At 49.8% G+C, this 18,933-nt stretch overlaps 2 protein-coding genes across 2 annotated transcripts in view; both read right to left on the reverse strand.

Annotated features, from left to right (window-relative positions):
- Positions 1–266: 266 nt before the first annotated feature.
- On the reverse strand, positions 267–8,117 carry LOC125747864 (prosaposin receptor GPR37-like). The gene is made up of 2 exons (XM_049023415.1): positions 6,327–8,117; positions 267–1,660 (listed from the first exon to the last, which is right to left on the reverse strand). The coding sequence occupies exons 1-2, from the start codon at positions 7,260–7,262 to the stop codon at positions 833–835; spliced, it is 1,764 nt and encodes a 587-aa protein (XP_048879372.1). The 5' UTR covers positions 7,263–8,117; the 3' UTR covers positions 267–832.
- Positions 8,118–9,597: 1,480 nt separating this feature from the next.
- pot1 (protection of telomeres 1 homolog) overlaps positions 9,598–18,933 on the reverse strand; it is a 44,919-nt gene continuing 35,583 nt past the window's right edge. Inside the window, exons 11-19 of the mRNA XM_049015984.1 lie at positions 14,301–14,473; positions 13,217–13,302; positions 12,767–12,944; positions 12,356–12,540; positions 12,142–12,274; positions 11,655–11,737; positions 11,240–11,334; positions 10,213–10,318; positions 9,598–9,835 (exon numbers count right to left, since the gene is read on the reverse strand). Of these exons, the coding sequence (XP_048871941.1) occupies positions 9,726–9,835; positions 10,213–10,318; positions 11,240–11,334; positions 11,655–11,737; positions 12,142–12,274; positions 12,356–12,540; positions 12,767–12,944; positions 13,217–13,302; positions 14,301–14,473 (1,149 nt within the window). The 3' untranslated portion in view covers positions 9,598–9,725. The remainder of the gene's footprint in view (positions 9,836–10,212; positions 10,319–11,239; positions 11,335–11,654; positions 11,738–12,141; positions 12,275–12,355; positions 12,541–12,766; positions 12,945–13,216; positions 13,303–14,300; positions 14,474–18,933) is intronic.

Below are 18,933 nucleotides of genomic sequence, written 5' to 3' on the forward strand. Positions count from 1 at the left end.
CTGGACTCCTTGGAGATAATTACATGAAACCAACTGGGACTTGTTTTGTGACAATGACTGTTGTTAAAAGCACTATATAAATAAAATTGAAATGAATTGAACTGAACTGAACACTCCTCTGCTATGAAATACAGCCAAAGGTCCGAGCGAATGCGATACTCACATATCAAGGAAGCAGAGGACCGGATTCAGAGAATCACCCTGATCAAACGAGACCATACAGCACAAACAGATCATTTCAATATATTACTTTCTATTCCATGGAATGACTATGTTTTTCTTTTTAACTAAACAAGGAGAAGATGCAAGTGGGGCAAAGTCAGCAATATCATTACTGGCATTTTAATGTCCATGGCGATAAACTGATCTGCAATGAAAAGTAACATAGGTTAAAACACATGGAATATTGTATTTTTGAGATGCCAAAATGTCATCCATTACCACGGTAAAATACATACGCTGTGTGCTATAATCATTACAATACAATGAGTACGATATCACATCATCACAGCAAATGGCATTTGCAGGAAGCAGGGATGGATGGGCCAATCAGCATCCTGGGCACCATTTCCTGGGGGGACTGGCAAAATTTATTGTTACTGCCCCCCATATAGTTGTCAAAATTTACTGTGGGGCCATGAGGGACCCCAAAGTCTAGGGCTGAAATTTACCCCCAGATCAGTCCTGGCAGGAACAAGAAAAAGTGGCAGCTGGTAACAAACGCAGCGTTTTCGCCATATGGATGTGGGTTCAGTATTTTTTTCTGCCTATGAAGAGAGATGAACAGTCCTACAGTAAAGTGGGTAGGTGTGGAGCGAGCGGCTGTCCGGCCTCAGCAGCGCGTTCCCACGGGGGCGTAGGTGGACGCCTCGCGGCGGATGGTGCTGAACGGCGACAGCTCCAGCTCGGCGGTGCACTCCCGCTCGCCATCTTCGCTGGCGGCGGCCGAGGACCGGGCGTGGCCGCACTCAGCGCAGCAGCAGCAGCAGCAGTCGAGGAAGGCGCGCCCGAACGGCCGGCACAGGAGCAGCAGCAGCGCTGGCGTCGCCGCCGACTTGCAGAAGAGCAGCAGCTGACCGAGCAGCTGCAGCACCTCCATGGAGCGCTGGGGCACTCCCGCAGCCATGTACGCCGACACGATGTTGCAGATGTTCTCCGGCACGATGCACAGGCCGTAGAGGATGGCCAGCGCCACCACCGTGCAGTTCATCTGGCTCTCCAGACGGATCTGCTTCTTGGTCCCGCGCACACATGCCCGCTCCGCATGCTGGATCTTGCGCGCCGTGGCCAGCGAGCTGACAATGGTGAAGAGGGTGGGCAAGCAGAAGTAGCAGCCGAAGTACCACCAGAGACGCGCCCCCTCGTAGGTGAGGCCCAGCACGTAGACGGCGTCCGGCAGCTCGGTGGAGATGCGAGCCACACAGCGCTCCGCCGCCGCCTCGCCGCCCTCCTCGCCGCCCTCCTCCGCCCGCTCTAGCTGGCGCAGGAGCAGCTCAGGCAACGCCAGCAGTAATGCCCCCACCCAGATCACGGCCAGCTTGGCCGAGGTGGAGGCGCAGTTCTCCATCATCTCATAGTACATCTGCACGTTGGTGGCGGCGCGGTAGCGGTCGATGCAGAGCGCGCACAGCGTAAAGGTGGTCACGCCCAGGGAGGCCACCTGCAAGCGGGTGAGAGCACGACCCTAAGGCACAGCGACCAAGTAGAGGAGAAACCAGGAAGCACTGAGAGGTAAACTAGTCATAAAACTGGCTTCAGATCTATAACCTGCTGGATCTAGGACATCCAAAAATATGCAAATGCGCTCATTCATAAAAGGGTTGAAAAGAAGATTTATAGTCTGGTACTGAATGTGCCCATTTCCCATGAGGCGTGTACCATAACCCAGGAATTTCAGAAGCAATTATGCAACACTGCAGGTTTAAAGGCTTCTTAGAATCTCATGTCAAAAGTATAAAGGCATTTCTGGTGCGATCATTTCCGTAACTTTTTCAATAATGTGCTTGTGTCTGGGGGCCACCAACCAGTGTAACTGGGAAAACCAGATGGTCTAATTAGTTACAAAAGTAGTTTTGTGCAGACATGATTTAAAAAGTGCTACAAACAAGTAGCTGATGAATGGAGATAACGTGTTCTAACAAGTTTAAGATTACAGTCCACATTTCAGGCCACTCGGGAACATAAGGTACATGCTTGCAATCTGAGAGCGGGCATACATAGACAGACATAGACGACATAGACAGACATAGACAGGCATAGACAGACATAGACCACAAGTGAACTGATAACACACCGCAGCAGAAATACCAAGACGACACAATAACAGACTGCGAGAATGTAAATACATGACAAAAACATTGCTACCCTCACAAAGATTTTAAGGGTGATAATAGGTCAGGATTTAAACTTCTCAAACACCGGTAACTAAAAAAAGTAAAGTGTGTCTGTGTGTCTTAGGGAACTAATATTTTGTAATACATTTTTTTCTAAAGGTTTCTTACGGATTTCACTGGCATTTCATATTAATAAATGCCCTACAGCCCTGTAAAGTTACATGCCTTTGCTGCAAACACCTCTAAATGAAGCTACTGTCAGTCCAAGACTTGCAACAATACATGCAAACAGGCTGAGTATTTTATTGCCTCAATGAAGACGAGGTCAACACAGCAGTAAACAGTAACAGATGTGGATCGGAATCCTGGATCCTGACCAAATACAAACACATCCCATGAATCCCAGTCTGAATGTAAACAGCTTACAACAAAATGGCTGCCCACGATATTAGACGTGGTGACATCATACGCCTGCAACGGGTGATGCAAAATGGACAGCGGCGTGTAGCTAAAATCCAAGTGTTAAATGCATCCCTTGGCATCGTAGGAAAGAAGCATTTCTGTAGTGTGTGATGTGACATTCAGTTTTTACTAAAGCGCTGCCCAGCTGAGCAACGAGAGTTAATGAGACTGTAATGGTGTGGGGGCGGGGGGGGCGGGGGGGGGGGGATCCATAATATCCATGTTGGATTTCCATTTGTTCACCACCATTAATAAGTTACATTTTAATATGCACATAATTCTGTCCTGAATAATTCAAAACATCCCTGATCCCTAAAGTTTGGTGCTGCTAATGATGCAGACTTCACTGCCTCTGCCCAGGGTCACTGTTTCACTGACCCCCCCGCCCTGCACTCCGACACCAGGAATGTCAGCCTGTCCAGTCTTGTGATTGAGAGGCGGCTGCTCTCGTCCTGCACCGAAACATCTGGGTAACACACAGTGCTGCCTAACAGGCACCAAAGTAGGTTACAGGCATTCGCAGATTCTCCATAAAGACCTCCTGCAATACACAATGCATTCTAGATATTCTAATGATTTAAAGTCACAAATAGTTATTAACAAGTGCAATGTAAATACTGCAAGAATACTGCAGCACAAGCTACGGGGAGTTTGGGTCCAGACCTGCTCCATGTCGGTTAATATTGTAGAATCAAGACCAACAGCCAACCTGCTCGCCTTGCATGGACTTGTGGGATAAAGTGAATGATGTCTAAGCTTGGTCGTCAAAAAAGGCTCAAAAATGTTTTATATACACCCTCCATGAGGCAGCAGAAATACGCCTTTTGATGAAATTACATCTAAATCACAGGCACTTAAAAAAGTAATTACAGCTGACTGTACAATAATGGACCGTGGAATAAGGAGGCTGGCAATGGGGAATTCACAGGGTCTGTGATTCAGCAGCTACAGACCGTGGGCAAAGCTCACATCCGTGGGCAAATGCTCCAGTTTCATCCAAAGTTCTTTATCTGGGGAAGAAGAGAGTTGGAGGTATTACTGTGTGTGATCAAGCACACCCTGATTTAACTCAATGGCAATCAATCAAGGAACCAGAGGATAGAGAGCTGAACGCCTCAGAGAATGTGGCTTCGAGGCCCTTCAGCGCTGAACTACCCACAGCCAAGCTGATAAAAACACACAAACTGCATCCACCAGCAGGCATGAGTGTGTTTGCAGAGGAAGCAGAAGAAAGCCTCCTCATTTAACAGGCGTCCACATGCGGTCCTCACGCAGCCGAGGCGAAAGCCTGGGAAATTAACTTACATGGATTATGTTAAAATCTCCTGTGGAGGAACTGAAGGCAGTTTGGCGTAACACTTTGCACCCATGAGCTAATGAAGCCGCTGAGGAAACCACTGCAGCGTCAGGGCAGCGGACAGGCAGAAGGTGTTCGTCTAGAGCAGGGGGTCTCCAGATTGTTTTCCCCAAGACCCAAATTCCATCAGCAACACAAAGCCAAGGTCTGGGGATGGGTGCCTATCGCAAGGGTGCTGATGTCCCGGTGCCCTTGTCTCCCAAGCCGGGGTTCGAGTGATGGTACCACGGCTGGGCGAGGTGGCAGTGCCTTCCTCTGCGTGACGCCAGGCAGCGCTGGGCTCCAAGCTTGGCTTCTTCCCCTTACTGTGTTCAGCAAACACCAGTCACTATAGCCAGGGGCCATTCTAGGATGGGCAGCAAAAGAGGAGGCATAATTCATACAGAGGGGCCAGCCTTATTACTACCAACGATACGTTTTGAATAAATGAGTGACAGAGGAGGGGCACTCTGGGGGCCAATCACCACATGGAACACCACAGGGAACTCACATTCCCTCTATCATAGCCTGGCAAAAAAATGTAATTTGTCCTGCAGGCAACTGACTACAAATCACAGTCCAGGGTATCATGGGCATATTAGTGGCTGGATTATTTTATGAAATGCAAGTAGTGTGGAGATTAAAGACATACACTCATAAATCTCAGAGCTACCTGTGACCCGCGTCGGGTCCTACAGCTGTACTTCGGCCGAGGCACTCAGGTAACTGATTGACTGACAGATCAACTCTGGGCAGGACAAGGAATAATTAGATTTAAGTGACCAATTGTCATTGTTGACACATGACAGCACACAACAACGAAATGCATCCTCTGCATTTAACCCACATGTGACATAGTAAGCAGCAGCTAATTCAGCGCCCGGGGAGCAGTGCTTGGGGGCGGGACCTTGCTCAGGGTATCTCAGTGGTGCCTTGCTGGTCAGAGATTTGAACCTGCAATCTTTCGCTTAGAAGTGCACTTCCCTCACCATTAAGCCACCACTGACCATCTGTGGGCAGTCCATGTGAGACTGGGATGGGAGGAAGGAAGAGGGGCTTCATCGGGGGGCCCTTTGTTACATAAGTCAAGTTATGAGTCTACTGCTGAATGAGGGTCGGGCTTGAGGTCAGCCAGCCCTAAAGTAGAGCCAAGGCAAGGCTTTAGATGACAGGCTGGATGCCAGCGTTGCAGTAGCTTTATAAATTCAGCACATCCTTTTGTTTATTAAAGTCGGTTAGCGGAGCCACATGCTACTATTACGGTAAATCATGGAAGCGATAAGCGCTGAAGTGGCGCTGAAGAAAGGGAGAGATCAGCAGCCACAGCATCTTTTAAAAGAGGAGATATGATGGTTAAACTGTGTAACAAGATAGTGTGGCTGTACTTTTTACAGCTTCAAGTCTGGCACGTTTATTAAGCACAAGGATACGCCGAATGTATACGGACTGGGCTTCTGAACTTTTGGTTTGCCCATTACCAAGGTGCTGCGAGGTGTGCTCACACACACAGCGGCCAGCTAGCGGAGCAGCAGACGAACTGGCCAGCAGAACACAGGAGCTCCCACCTGTTACTGCCGGGATATCTGATGATGTTTCAGTGTGAGGAGCACCTTCAGCAACAAAACTCAAAAACAGCCTCGATCGAAGCCTTCCTCAGCACTGAAATAGCAGAAGCCAGTGACGGTGACAGAATTCATTAGTCATTCACCTGATCTGTTCATCTATTGGACACTTTTATCAAAAGCAACACATAATTTGTATATGGTCTCTGGGATTCAAACCCATGACCATCGCATTGCTATTTACAACACCTCACTCGTCAAGCTGCATCAGCCCCATCAGTTCCAGCTCCTTCTCTAGCTACATAGCAGCTCAGACTGAGACACGGAGCATCCGAACCCCACAGGACCCCCCCCCCCCAACACGGCCATCACTCGGAGTCAGGATCCTCTTTTCTTTACGGACCCCACCCTCACTAAGGACAACAAGCACATCTGTGAAATAGTTGTAGTGGGTGTTATTTTCATTGTTTTCAAATGAACTTTTTAAAACTTATTTTAGGTAAATACTACACTTTCCAGGTTGCACCAGTCAAACGTTTATGCAATTTTACACTTGAGACACCATTTTAAGATAATGTTCTATGTTGCATTAACGCATGGATTCTGGATATACATTAAAACACACTTCAATACCTCGATATAAGGCACGATTTTGCAGGAGAACTCGCCGATGAGCCAGGTCTTCGTCAGTTCGTGGAATATAACTAGCGGCAAGCAGAAGAAGGTGACCATGAAATCCCACAATGCAAGATTGGCTAAAAGGGAGTTGGAGATGCTTCTCATGTAGAAATTTTGACACACAATGCACGTAATTGCAATGTTGCCCAATATTCCAACGATGAAAATAATTGCAGATACGCACAAAATGGCATACGCTCCATAGGACTCGCCGCTTACGGGGTAAAAGGGATTTCTCAACCTGCTTGTACTCCCCCGCGTAAGCAGAGGAATCAGTGGGGTCACATCAAAAAAATCGTCATCTGGGAAAATGTCCGGATTTCTGGTCATTTCGAAGGGGATGTCAGTGGTCAGGTTTAGGGCCAAAGGTCTCGGCAGTGTCTCCGGCTGCTTCTTCTGCCCACTCTTCTTCCGTCTATCTGTTGCTGCTCTCTTTCGCCTCTGATGTCTCTCATCCGCTCTCAGCTTTCTGATCCACAGGGGCTTTGGGGCGGTATAATCGCCACCTGGCGTTTCCATATTAGCGGCCACGGCAGAGGGAAACTTTTCCATCCTTCCTCCAGAATGCAAACTTTCGGTTTCGGTAGGTTTCAGCAGATGTCTGTGCTGCGATCGCCCCTTTTCCACAGCTGCCATCCTCTGGCTTTCGGTGCCGGTGGCCGTGGGGTTGTGGACCAAAGGACCGCCGGCTACCCGGGACGCACCTGCGGCGGGTCCCGCTCCGCGCCCCCTCCGGCTCCGGCCGCAGCCCTGCTGCGCACCTTCGTCTCCGACACTCGGGTGGTATTTCATCGGAGGGACGCTATTCCCCAATGCGCTATCATGTCCATGGCTTAAGACACAGAAACTCCACACGAGAAAGAAAGTGATGCGAATGTATATCTCCGGCATGGTGCAAAACCCCTACAGCAAGTCTACACTCAACAGCGCGAGGATATTTAGGCTCATTTACACACTGCGACCACATGAGAGACGTCAGATAGGAGTAAGAAAGTCTGTTCAGAGTAGAGACATCAGCACTGCAGGAAACGTCGCCCGTGTGCGAATTATTCCCTTTATGTGCATGAAATGGGCTCGGGCAGCTTCCTACCGCGTCCCTTTAGTTTGCACCCACTTTGATCTGGATGTTAACATTTCTTACTCACAGTTACTTCGCAGACGGTTCCGTAGCTCGAAAGACGACGGGAGGAGCTTGTTGCCGGAAAAACACATTTCACGGTTCTTGGGAGTAGGGGGGCACTTTGAGTCTGATTCCCAGCAGTGAGTCTCTTTCCCGTCCCCGGAAAGATGTTGAGGACCTGCGACCCAGAGGATATGGAGGAAAGCGGGTCCCCGGCGGCTCCTGTCACCGCAGGTCCCACAGCGGAGCCCCTGCAGATAGATCAGCATGCATGCACGCAAAGTAGCGCAAACTGATCCGTGTCTTCGAGATTTTAGGGAGAGGCAAACTTACAGACTTTTATTTATTAGCCTATTCAAAAATGAACTGTAAAGTATAATTGCTATTATTCCAGCTGTGCTTACTTCTACGCAGCGACAAAGCTTATGTTGCATTTCATTAAAAAATACCATCTGATAAAAAGCGTGTAATCACTTGGCATTTATGAACAGGTTTCGCAACAAGGCTGCAGTTCCAGTACTTTATCTTTCATTTTAGAAAAGGACGCGACCGACTACAGTTGGCGGCTTTGACAAGCCTAAAACAGTTTAACTGGATGGGCGCGATCGGGCATGTTTCAGCCGCTCATATCATTAACAGGAAATCACATTATTCTCATTTAAAATTCAAAGGCTTCGGTTGGACAATGTAAATGAGAATAAACTGATCTCACTGGATAAAGATACAACTGGTAAACAACAAAGCCTAAAACTAATATACGACTGTCATCCCCAATTAAATTCAGTCCTCAAATGAAGGTACCATATAAATCTAGATACTGTAAATAACAGGCTGAGGAATAGTTAAGATGAGACTATGTATACAGTAGTTTTAGGCAAAAATTAAGTATATTTATCAGTCGCTTTTCATTTCGAAAAATAGTGACAGGATTCCTGGGACCGCTGCCAATTGTATATTTTGCATCTGGTATTACGAAAGTGCCAAATATTCTCCTCAAGACCGTCTATTATGGAAGACAGCCGGGCTTTAGGTGGGATGAGAGCAATTCCTGAAAATGCCCAAATGCAGAGCAGCGTGCAAATGCATATCAGCCGTGGATCACCCTCCTGTACGTCTAGTACGTACTTCGTACGTCTAGTGTTAGAGCTGCTGTAGGTCACGAGCTCCACCTTGTGGCGAAAATGAGAACTATGGAATGTAACATCTAGATGACACTTAGCTTCATTGCAAGAATTGCAAGTTCTGCCACAACTTTCTATTGTCATTTTTGTTACTGAGCATCCTGTACATCTTAGATAAAGAAATAAGTTAAGATACTCGAACTCCGGCAGAGTCGGGTTACATCCGTCTGTTACAGCACTATTTCCTGTCGAAACATTAAGAACACTTAGCAGGCAGTAGTACGTAGGGACTGGCTGAGACTCTGCCTCGATCCGCATTCAGCGGCGGCCTTCACCTGCGGGAGTCCGGGTGTCAGCTCTGACAGCCCCGCCGGAGCTCAGGCGGGTGCTCGATCGGATCGCAGCCCTGCCTTCAATTGCATTGATGTGTATGATATTATTCATATATATATATATATATATATATATATATATATATATACACACACACCAGTTCTCAACACTATTCAAACTGCTTCTCCAAAAGTGGCAGCGATCGTTAACTTTTAGCGGAAACCCAACAGCCACCACTAGGTGGCACACTAGAGCAGTGCAGGAGTCAGTATAAATCCTGGCAATATTTTTCTATTAAGCAGTAGATAGCAGACAGGTCCCTCTGCTACATTACCTGGCGATGAGCCCATCAGAAAAATCAATCCCGCCCAGATTGTCTGTCTTAAAGGCACTACAATGCAGGAAAAGTGGCTGTGAGGAAAGTGAACTGGTTTCTGCTCTCTGGGACGTCTCTCTCGGTGTGGACTGAGGGTGCAGATGCACGCTACAGACACCTCACTGGAGAGCAGCTCCATCCAGCAGGAATACTGGAACTGCAAGAACTGTGCATGTATACCAGTGATGTCCATTAACATGGGAGCAGGAACTTTTGTAAGTGCACTTCAACACAGGCGGAGAATTCACTCCACAGAAATGACACCGTTAACAGAAACACTGTTATTTCTGTTTTATTAACAAAATAAAAATCTGTTCCAGGACAAGAAAATACCAAGAAAATACTCTGGCAGAGAGCCAGAGAGAAGTTCCGTTCTGTGACGTTCCAGAAGTGAGATCCGCCTCTTAATCTGGGCACACGGTCTTGGTGTTCAGCACCTGGTAGCAGACGGTACTGCGGCCCGCTTCCTCTGCAGAGTAGGTTGCCAGACACAGGTTCAGCCAGGGTCGCGTTTCTGGGGAAGAGGGAGGGACACGAGTCACACGCCCGGCACACTATACCAACCTTTAACTGTAATCCTGCTTGCCACGGATCACTGGCACATCCAGTGGCTGCAGGCATAAAGCGCACAAATCCAGCTCCCTTAGCTTCTCCCCTGTACAAGCAGCTTAAATGGGCAGAGATACAGATGCAGTAACTGATTGGACTGCTGGCCTGTCAGTCACTTCTCACGGCAATCAGACTACACTGCCTTAAACAGCAGCCCAGAGGTTATTTATAACTTGCCAATGAATGCTACTACCGAAAATACCCCCGGTACTTAGAATCCGGTTCACTGTTTACACAAGCCTAAGCTCCACAGTTAGTTGAAGCCATGACAGTGAATGTTACCCATAGTGCCCTCTGGTGGGCAGAGTCTGTCCATGGTGCGTTGTATTCTATCCTGCAACTGCTGGTCAGTTGCGGTGTCCTGGGCAGAAACACCAAAGAAGATCTCCTGCAGAAAGAGGCTACAGTCAAAGCGAAGCGAGGGTCTAACAGAGCTCTCTGCAGGAGCTTTACCTCCATAATAAGGAAGTGATAAGACAGCCTCTAGCACGAAGTGATGGCGTGCCCTGCTGTGAGCGTGTGTGCGATAGACACTCCCGCGGGCCCTGCTGTGAGCGTGTGTGCGATAGACACTCCCGCGGGCCCTGTCTGTGAGCGCGTGTGCGACAGCCACTCCCGCGGGCACCGTCTGTGAGCGCGTGTGCGACAGCCACTCCCGCGGGCACCGTCTGTGAGCGCGTGTGCGACAGCCACTCCCGCGGGCACCGTCTGTGAGCGCGTGTGCGACAGCCACTCCCGCGGGCACCGTCTGTGAGCGCGTGTGCGACAGCAATTCCAGCGGGCCCTGCCTGTGAGCGCGTGTGCGACAGCCACTCCCGCGGGCACCGTCTGTGAGCGCGTGTGCGACAGCCACTCCCGCGGGCACCGTCTGTGAGCGCGTGTACGACAGCCACTCCCGCGGGCACCGTCTGTGAGCGCGTGTACGACAGCCACTCCCGCGGGCACCGTCTGTGAGCGCGTGTGCGACAGCCACTCCCGCGGGCACCGTCTGTGAGCGCGTGTGCGACAGCCACTCCCGCGGGCACCGTCTGTGAGCGTGTGTGCGACAGCCATTCCAGCGGGCCCTGTCTGTGAGCGTGTGTGCGACAGCCATTCCAGCAGGCCCTGTCTGTGAGCGTGTGTGCGACAGCCATTTCAGCAGGCCCTGCCTGTGAGCGTGTGTGCGACAGCCATTCCAGCGGGCCCTGTCTGTGAGCGTGTGTGCGACAGCCATTCCAGCAGGCCCTGTCTGTGAGCGTGTGTGCGACAGCCATTTCAGCAGGCCCTGCCTGTGAGCGTGTGTGCGACAGCCACTCCCACTCTCACTCACAGCGTCCCGCCACAGCAGGGCTTGCAGGGAGTCTGTGCCGTCGTCCAACTCCAGCTTCATCAGCAGCATGTATTGGAGCAGCTGCACTCCGAGAGCTGGAGGAGGCAGGTGGAGAGGGTGGCTGGGCACAGGGAGACTGATAGAGATCGGCGCTCCAGACGTCAGAATACATTCACTTTAAATTCAACAAGATCCATCAAAACTGATCATCGCACTCATAGCTCTGAAACTTCATTTCAGGATCAAATGAGTCCAGCTCAAAGTGAAAATTAGCACTAAAATGCCAATACGATAAATGTGCGCAGAAAAGACAAAGAACTTTGACTCCAACAAGTGTGGATATTTTACTGGATAAGAGAGAGGTGGTTTGAGGAGAGGGTGAGGCGTGAGGATGCTGAGGTGAAGGCTGCCCTACCCTCAGCCACCTTCTTCTCATCCCACTCCTGTAGCTCCATGGGAAGCGGCTCCCGGCATTCCGAGCGCGAGCAGTTTCTGCACCTGTCAAAGAATGACAACTTCAGCTCAAGCGAGAATGGAGTGAGCTATTGATAAATAGTATAATAACAACAACAGCTCGTGTAAATCCGGAATAGTATTGCATGATACCAGCCCTGCGTGTGTAAGTCATCCATAGTGTGTGTGTGTGTGTCTTGAAATCGCTGTCCGTCCGCCCGTCCATCCAGTCCTCCTTCCAATTCCCATTTGTCTCGTTTAGTCTTTTTGTTATATTTCCTGTTTGCCTTCCATCGGTTTGACTTTGCTACACCTCTTTTCTTTTAAATGTAATGAATTATTTCGATCTGATCCTTGCCTGTGTTCTGGCACAGGGCACAGGTTCAGCCACACCACAGTATTGGATCATGAAGGATGGGATTGTGGGTAATCAGGAGGTCAGTACAAACCCATAGTGCCGTGCCGAACCCTGGAAGAAGACAGGTACCGAGAAGTCCAGGAAGCTCATCTTGCCGTCATGCCACCTCACGGGGACGACGGCCCTGTGCTCCGAAATCTGACACACATCCTCCAGTGCCGCTCCTACGGTAGCAGAACGTTCCAGTTGCCCATCCTGGCTGCAGAGACATGCCAGTGAGGAGTATCTGCGGGGGCTCACCTTACCTTCTAGGAAGATGAGGCTGGTCTGGTCGTTGTGAGAGCTGCTGGGGAGGTGCACAGCCATCTTGCGGCCCGGCTCGGTAGACTCCCGGAAACAGGTCAGGAGCCACGGCTCACTGCCGAAAGCTGCGGTGCCAACAGCCCTGTGGAAGGCGCTGCCTATGGCCTCCTCGTCTGGGACGTTCTGTCTGGGGGGCGCGGCGGCACAGGCAGCATGCTCAGGCGCCACAGCCTATTCCTACATCCCCGCTGTCTTACACACCAGTCAGGCAGTGAGATCTGCTCGTCACTGGTAGGACCACAGTGAGGACAGTATGAGGTACTTGACCATACATGCCTCTGTAACCCACTGTGGGTTACAATGTGTAGGGTTTTGCACTATGAGCAGTGTTTGTGACTCAGCGTTCGACTCACAGGGCGTTGCACTGGGGGCAGTAGAGTTTCAGGCACTGGAAGAGTTTCTGCGGCTGGAAGGTCTTGAGCTGAGCTCTGGTATGAAACGTCTTGGGAGGAGTGGACTTCGTCACGGAGGACAGCGGCACCTGCTCCAGGGTGTGGTCACATGTGCGTTCTGCATCACAGGATGCTTCTTCTGTTAAAAAGCAGGGAGAAATTCAGTTTAAAGATTCATTATTTCTTACCTGTCACTTTGTCAACATCTTCATCAAAAGCAACGAAACAAATACTGTTATATTAGTGAAACACCAATTATATTATTTTGAGTTATAAATAAAATACTTTGAAATACTTTTAAAATTTGCCATCTCTTGGTGTAGAGGTGTAGCAGTTTTGGAATACGATTCCAGTACATCTTCTAGATTATGGTTCTGTGCAGTTTAGTTCTCCCAGGTCATTCTCACCCACCCAAAGACTCCGGGGGCGTAGCCCATACGTCCATAAGGGAGACGTCTGCAATGTCATCCGACGAGGCGGGGAGCAACTCCAGAGCACTAAAAAGAAGACATGGAGAAGCAAAAAGGAGTGTGAAAAAGAGAGAGAGAGAGAGAGAGAGAGAGAGAGAGAGAGAGAGCGAGTGGGGATCTGCAAGTGGCAAAGCAGTTTAAAAATGACACCACAGACACAGAGGACAGACTCGGGTTCATGCTTGATTTGGTGAGGCTGCCGTCTAACAGGCTCCATCTGCTTATTATCACATACAATGCGCAATCCTGCAGGGGAGCGTGGAGGCTCGGCGCAGCACTGCCTCACAGCCCCTGTGCACGAGTTTGCTCCCACAGTCCGAGGACAGGTGCTTACATTCACTAACATCTATAAACCGCCCTTAGTGCAGAATGGTACGTGCCCTCTGATGGACTGTCTTCCCCCCCCAGGGCGTCCCTCAGCCTTGTGCCTTGTGCCACCTGGCATAGGCTCTGGGCCGCCCTGGGGTCCCACATCCATCCATCGGAACACACAGGAGTTCCACAGGATGTACAGGGGGCATCTAGACAGAAAAGACCAGGAGGTCTGGATGGGATGCTAGTCATTCAGAGGGCAAGTTCTAGATCTAAAATATAAAAGAATTGTTCTCTTTAATTTAACTGTTTATCATGTATAATTATTATTTTCCGTTCTGGGACATAATTACATAACCATAATAAAAATAATAATAAATTATAAGTATTCTGGGCATCATTCAAAGAGCTTCGTTACTCTGGTTAGGAAGCTCCAAAAATTGCAGATCTTACCAAAAACAGAGTAAAAGTACAGACCACTCTGTAGTACTGGACACCCATCTGCAACCTGTTTCCTCTCCCACAAGGATTCTACTAATTGTAACACCACGTGCATCCTGGCTAATTGTCAAACAGCACCTTAATTTCAATTATTTGCGACTTAAAGTCGTGGATAAAAATGGCTGCCAAACATTAAGCATGAAAGATGGAGATGGTATCTGCTGAAGAGCCAGCCGTGTCTCTGCAATGGCCCCGGTTCACAGCCGACTCACCGCTGGAGCTCCTGCAGATCTGGGCTGTCTTTGGGCAGGATCCGCAGCCCCCGGCCGTATGAGGTGCCCCCGTGCAGGTGGAAGCACAGGTGGTCTGATCTGCCACTAGGGGACGCTGCAGATGTGGTCTGAGGCACCGCGTGCAGATTGTAGATGCGTAGGTAGCTTCCGGGCTTAGAACACAAACACAGACACAACAGGGTGACGTCTCACAACACGGGGGGTCTTTATCCTAACAGACTGGCTAACAAGCAGAACACACCAAGCCGGGGGGGATTAGACTGCAGGTCACCACAGGAAAGCAAGCAGGGTGTGGACCCCGGCCTCATCTGCGGCTCCATTTGAATCATGAGCGCTGATTTTTATCCCGCATATTTAATACAAACCATAACCGTGGGGTGACAAAACAAATCCCTGCCGTTATTATCTAATACTCCTCTGATGGATTGTATTCAACTCATTTTATTAATATTCAGAGGATGCCATTTGAAACAGGTCGTGCTTTGAAAATATCATTAGCATATTTGTATGTTTGGTGAAAAGGACATGATGAAATCTTTGTCTCTAGGCTTTCATCATGATCGTATCACTGGGAAAAAAATGCATTATTAAAATTTTACATTCATGTTGTTCCCTGTTAATTAGTCTATTAAGAGATGTAGTGACACCATCGGCCAGCAGGGGGAGACATGGTATTAAAGGAAAAGATGGCATCATTATGCAGTGAATAAAATACAATTACTATTACAGAAAGAAAGAAAAAAACAATTAACTCTAGCTTAGCCTTCCACTTTCATGCTGAAAGACTGCTGAAGCATTCATCAGTAGCCCAGTGAGCCATTGTTACATTCCTAGGGAAAACAGCCTCACCTCTTATTAACATAAAATAGGAACTAATGTGGAATCAAAGAGGCAAAGAGCTCGGTTCCTGATGCTGCGTTTCTGACACCGAGGGCATTTCATCCTCTAACGTGATTTGTGCAGCCGCCTGTTCTGTCGTCTTGCATGAACAGCACTTTCTTCCTGGCAACGAGACGCAGGAGCAGCATCGAGGAGCAGCATCGAGGAGCAGCATCGAGGAGCAGCATCGAGGAGCAGCATCTCCGCCCCGCGCCCCGCCGAGGCCACCTGGCTGTGGGGCTGAAAATGACATCCTTGACACCCTCGGGGCAGAGCCAGGGAAGGCGGAGTGGGAGGGAATGTAGCTGACAGTGCGGTCTGAGTGTGCAGGAGGACTGAGAACTTCTTAATGTATGAAGAGGGCCAATCTAGCAGCACGTTAGCGAGGCGCTAGTATTTCCATTCATTTTTTTATAGCGCCTTTCACAACTGGAGTCGCTCCAAGGGGCTATGCACGGGTATGTACATTACAACGAAAGAAAGAACGAAAGAACGAAAGAAAGAAAGAAAGAAAGAAAGAAAGAATGAAAGAAAGAAAGGAAAATGCTTGCAGGAGTGTTTCACTCACCTGTTCTCTACCAGGTAATGTGACAAAGAGATTTGATTTGATGTGAGACCTGAACGGACAGTAAATAAGACGCAGACACTGCGCTTGACACAGTGCATCACAAACTGCCGTTTAAATGAGGCTTCCAGGAGACGCTGACCAGTGTTTCATGATTTAAATTGTGCATTAATTTGCCATTTTCACAAGTACAATGAAATGCTTCTTTTCACACATCTCATCTCACTCTCCTTTGAAACACACACACACACACACACAGGATTGTAATTATATTTTTGTGGGGATTCTCCATTCATTTCTATGAGGAAAACTTGACAACCTTAACCCCCATCCAGCCCTAACCTTAACCATAAGTAACCATACAAAATACAAGACATGTGGCATTTTTAGTATTTGATTCCACACAAACCCACACAAAGTATGGGGCCTGAACGTAAGGCCATTTATATGGACCTTGGGAGCATCTTTTGGTGTTAAGGGCCTCACTCAATTGCGGGAGAGGCTCACAATGCTGTCGGGACCTCGAGATTCTGTCCGCAGCTGTTTATTACTCTGTGCTTTGCTTTATTTATTGCTCTCTGCTTTGTTCTGTTTATTACTCTCTGCTTTGCTCTGTTTATTACTCTCTGCTTTGCTCTGTTTATTTATTACTCTCTTGCTCTGTTTATTACTCTATATTTACTCTATTTACTACTCCTTCCTGTGTCCAGACGCACTGGCCGATGGCTTCAGCAAGAAGCTGAGGGGTGTTACTGCGTCACAGTAAATGAGATTCCACATAGCGGGCGGCACAGAGGTGGGTCCGTGCTCACAGCCCAGTGAGGACGCTTCTGTACTTCACAATGACCAAGAATAACTTCCACTCTCTGACAAGGACGAGGAAGAACAGAGGCTTTCCATGGCCGCTGACAGAGCCTGGCATTCACCATCTCATACGAGATTGTAAGTGTGAGGTCTGACTCTGCAGGTGTCCTCAAGCTAGCAGACGCATCCTCACTGCCAGAGGCGGGCAAGCGGCACTTACTGGAGGCTAATTAATACACCGTCCAACAGCTACAACCAGTTGTATTTCTAAAAGTATTCTAAAACCACCAAAATGTCAAAATTCAGATTTTCATGTGTCACTAATGCTCCGATGATTCACTATTCCGTACATAAACAAAATACTGTCCAGATCAACACAGACAGCCCCGTGGCACTCAGACTCTGCCATTCACCATTATTCCTTGCTGTCTTTTCTAGCATAAGTTCTTACTGCCTAGATACCCAAATCAGTGTGATGAGAGGGTCCCCAAACTCTCACTGCTGCAGTTCCATGTCCTACTAAAACATTGACTTTTCAAGATGAACCAAAAAAAGCTTCATGCATTATGGATAGAGTTCGGCTGTTAAACTCCCAGATAGACTACAGTTACACAGAACGCTGCTCGTGTGAAAAACAGCTCCCAAAATAGAACAGAAACTGTAAATGCAGCAGAGATTAAAGCGCCATAACATCGCTGTCACAGACCTTTTCCAGAGGCATTATTTTCTTGTCACTCTCATGCCATGTGTGTGTAATTTAATCTCACCTGGTAAACCCACATTATAATACATCTATAAATCTACTTTTCTGTCTGTCTCTCTCTCTCTCTCGCGCATGCACACACACACACACACACACACACACACACACACACACACACACACACACACAATCCATACATCACTAAGATAAAGATTACTGTGATACTAAGTTTGCTGAATAACAAGATGGAGGAGAGTTCTAGAAAAGGTTTGCAGGGGTTTGTTTTGAAGTTTTACCTGGGGTACACTCTATACAGGATGGGGTACGCCCTGGGCAGGACGCCAGTCCACCTCAGGCCATAGGGATGGGGTACGCCCTGGGCAGGACGCCAGTCCACCTCAGGCCATAGGGATGGGGTACGCCCTGGGCAGGACGCCAGTCCACCTCAGGCCATAGGGATGGGGTACGCCCTGGGCAGGACGCCAGTCCACCTCAGGCCATAGGGATGGGGTACGCCCTGGGCAGGACGCCAGTCCACCTCAGGGTATAGGGATGGGGTACACCCTGGGCAGGACGCCAGTCCACCTCAGGGTATAGGGATGGGGTACGCCCTGGGCAGGACGCCAGTCCACCTCAGGGTATAGGGATGGGGTACGCCCTGGGCAGGACGCCAGTCCACCTTAGGGTATAGGGATGGGGTACACCCTGGGCAGGACGCCAGTCCACCTCAGGCCATAGGGATGGGGTACGCCCTGGGCAGGACGCCAGTCCACCTCAGGCCATAGGGATGGGGTACGCCCTGGGCAGGACGCCAGTCCACCTCAGGGTATAGGGATGGGGTACGCCCTGGGCAGGACGCCAGTCCACCTCAGGCCATAGGGATGGGGTACGCCCTGGGCAGGACGCCAGTCCACCTCAGGCCATAGGGATGGGGTACGCCCTGGGCAGGACGCCAGTCCACCTCAGGGTATAGGGATGGGGTACGCCCTGGGCAGGACGCCAGTCCACCTCAGGCCATAGGGATGGGGTACACCCTGGGCAGGACGCCAGTCCACCTCAGGGTATAGAGATGGGGTACACCCTGGGCAGGACGCCAGTCCACCTCAGGCCATAGGGATGGGGTACGCCCTGGGCAGGACGCCAGTCCACCTCAGGCCATAGGGATGGGGTACGCCCTGGGCAGGACGCCAGTCCACCTCAGGCCATAGGGATGGGGTACGCCCTGGGCAGGACGCCAGTCCACCTCAGGGTATAGGGATGGGGTACGCCCTGGGCAGGACGCCAGTCCACCTCAGGGTATAGGGAAGGGGTACGCCCTGGGCAGGACGCCAGTCCACCTCAGGGTATAGGGATGGGGTACGCCCTGGGCAGGACGCCAGTCCACCTCAGGCCATAGGGATGGGGTACGCCCTGGGCAGGACGCCAGTCCACCTCAGGCCATAGGGATGGGGTACGCCCTGGGCAGGACGCCAGTCCACCTCAGGGTATAGGGATGGGGTACGCCCTGGGCAGGACGCCAGTCCACCTCAGGGTATAGGGAAGGGGTACACCCTGGGCAGGACGCCAGTCCATCTCAGGGTATAGGGATGGGGTACACCCTGGCCAGGATGCCAGTCCATCTCACGCACATATACACGCAGAGTGGAAGCCAGATTCAGCTC

Source organism: Brienomyrus brachyistius, chromosome 1 (genome assembly GCF_023856365.1).
Source record: "Brienomyrus brachyistius isolate T26 chromosome 1, BBRACH_0.4, whole genome shotgun sequence".
In the NCBI taxonomy this organism is placed as follows: Eukaryota; Metazoa; Chordata; class Actinopteri; order Osteoglossiformes; family Mormyridae; genus Brienomyrus; species Brienomyrus brachyistius.

Excerpts from the sequence above, each read along its gene's own strand:
- LOC125747864 (XM_049023415.1), bottom strand. The coding sequence starts at position 7,262 with ATGCCGGAGATATACATTCGCATCACTTTCTTTCTCGTGTGGAGTTTC. Across the intron at positions 1,661-6,326 it reads AAATCGTGCCTTATATCGAG|GTGGCCTCCCTGGGCGTGAC; the intron begins GTATTGAAGTGT and ends ACCCGCTTGCAG.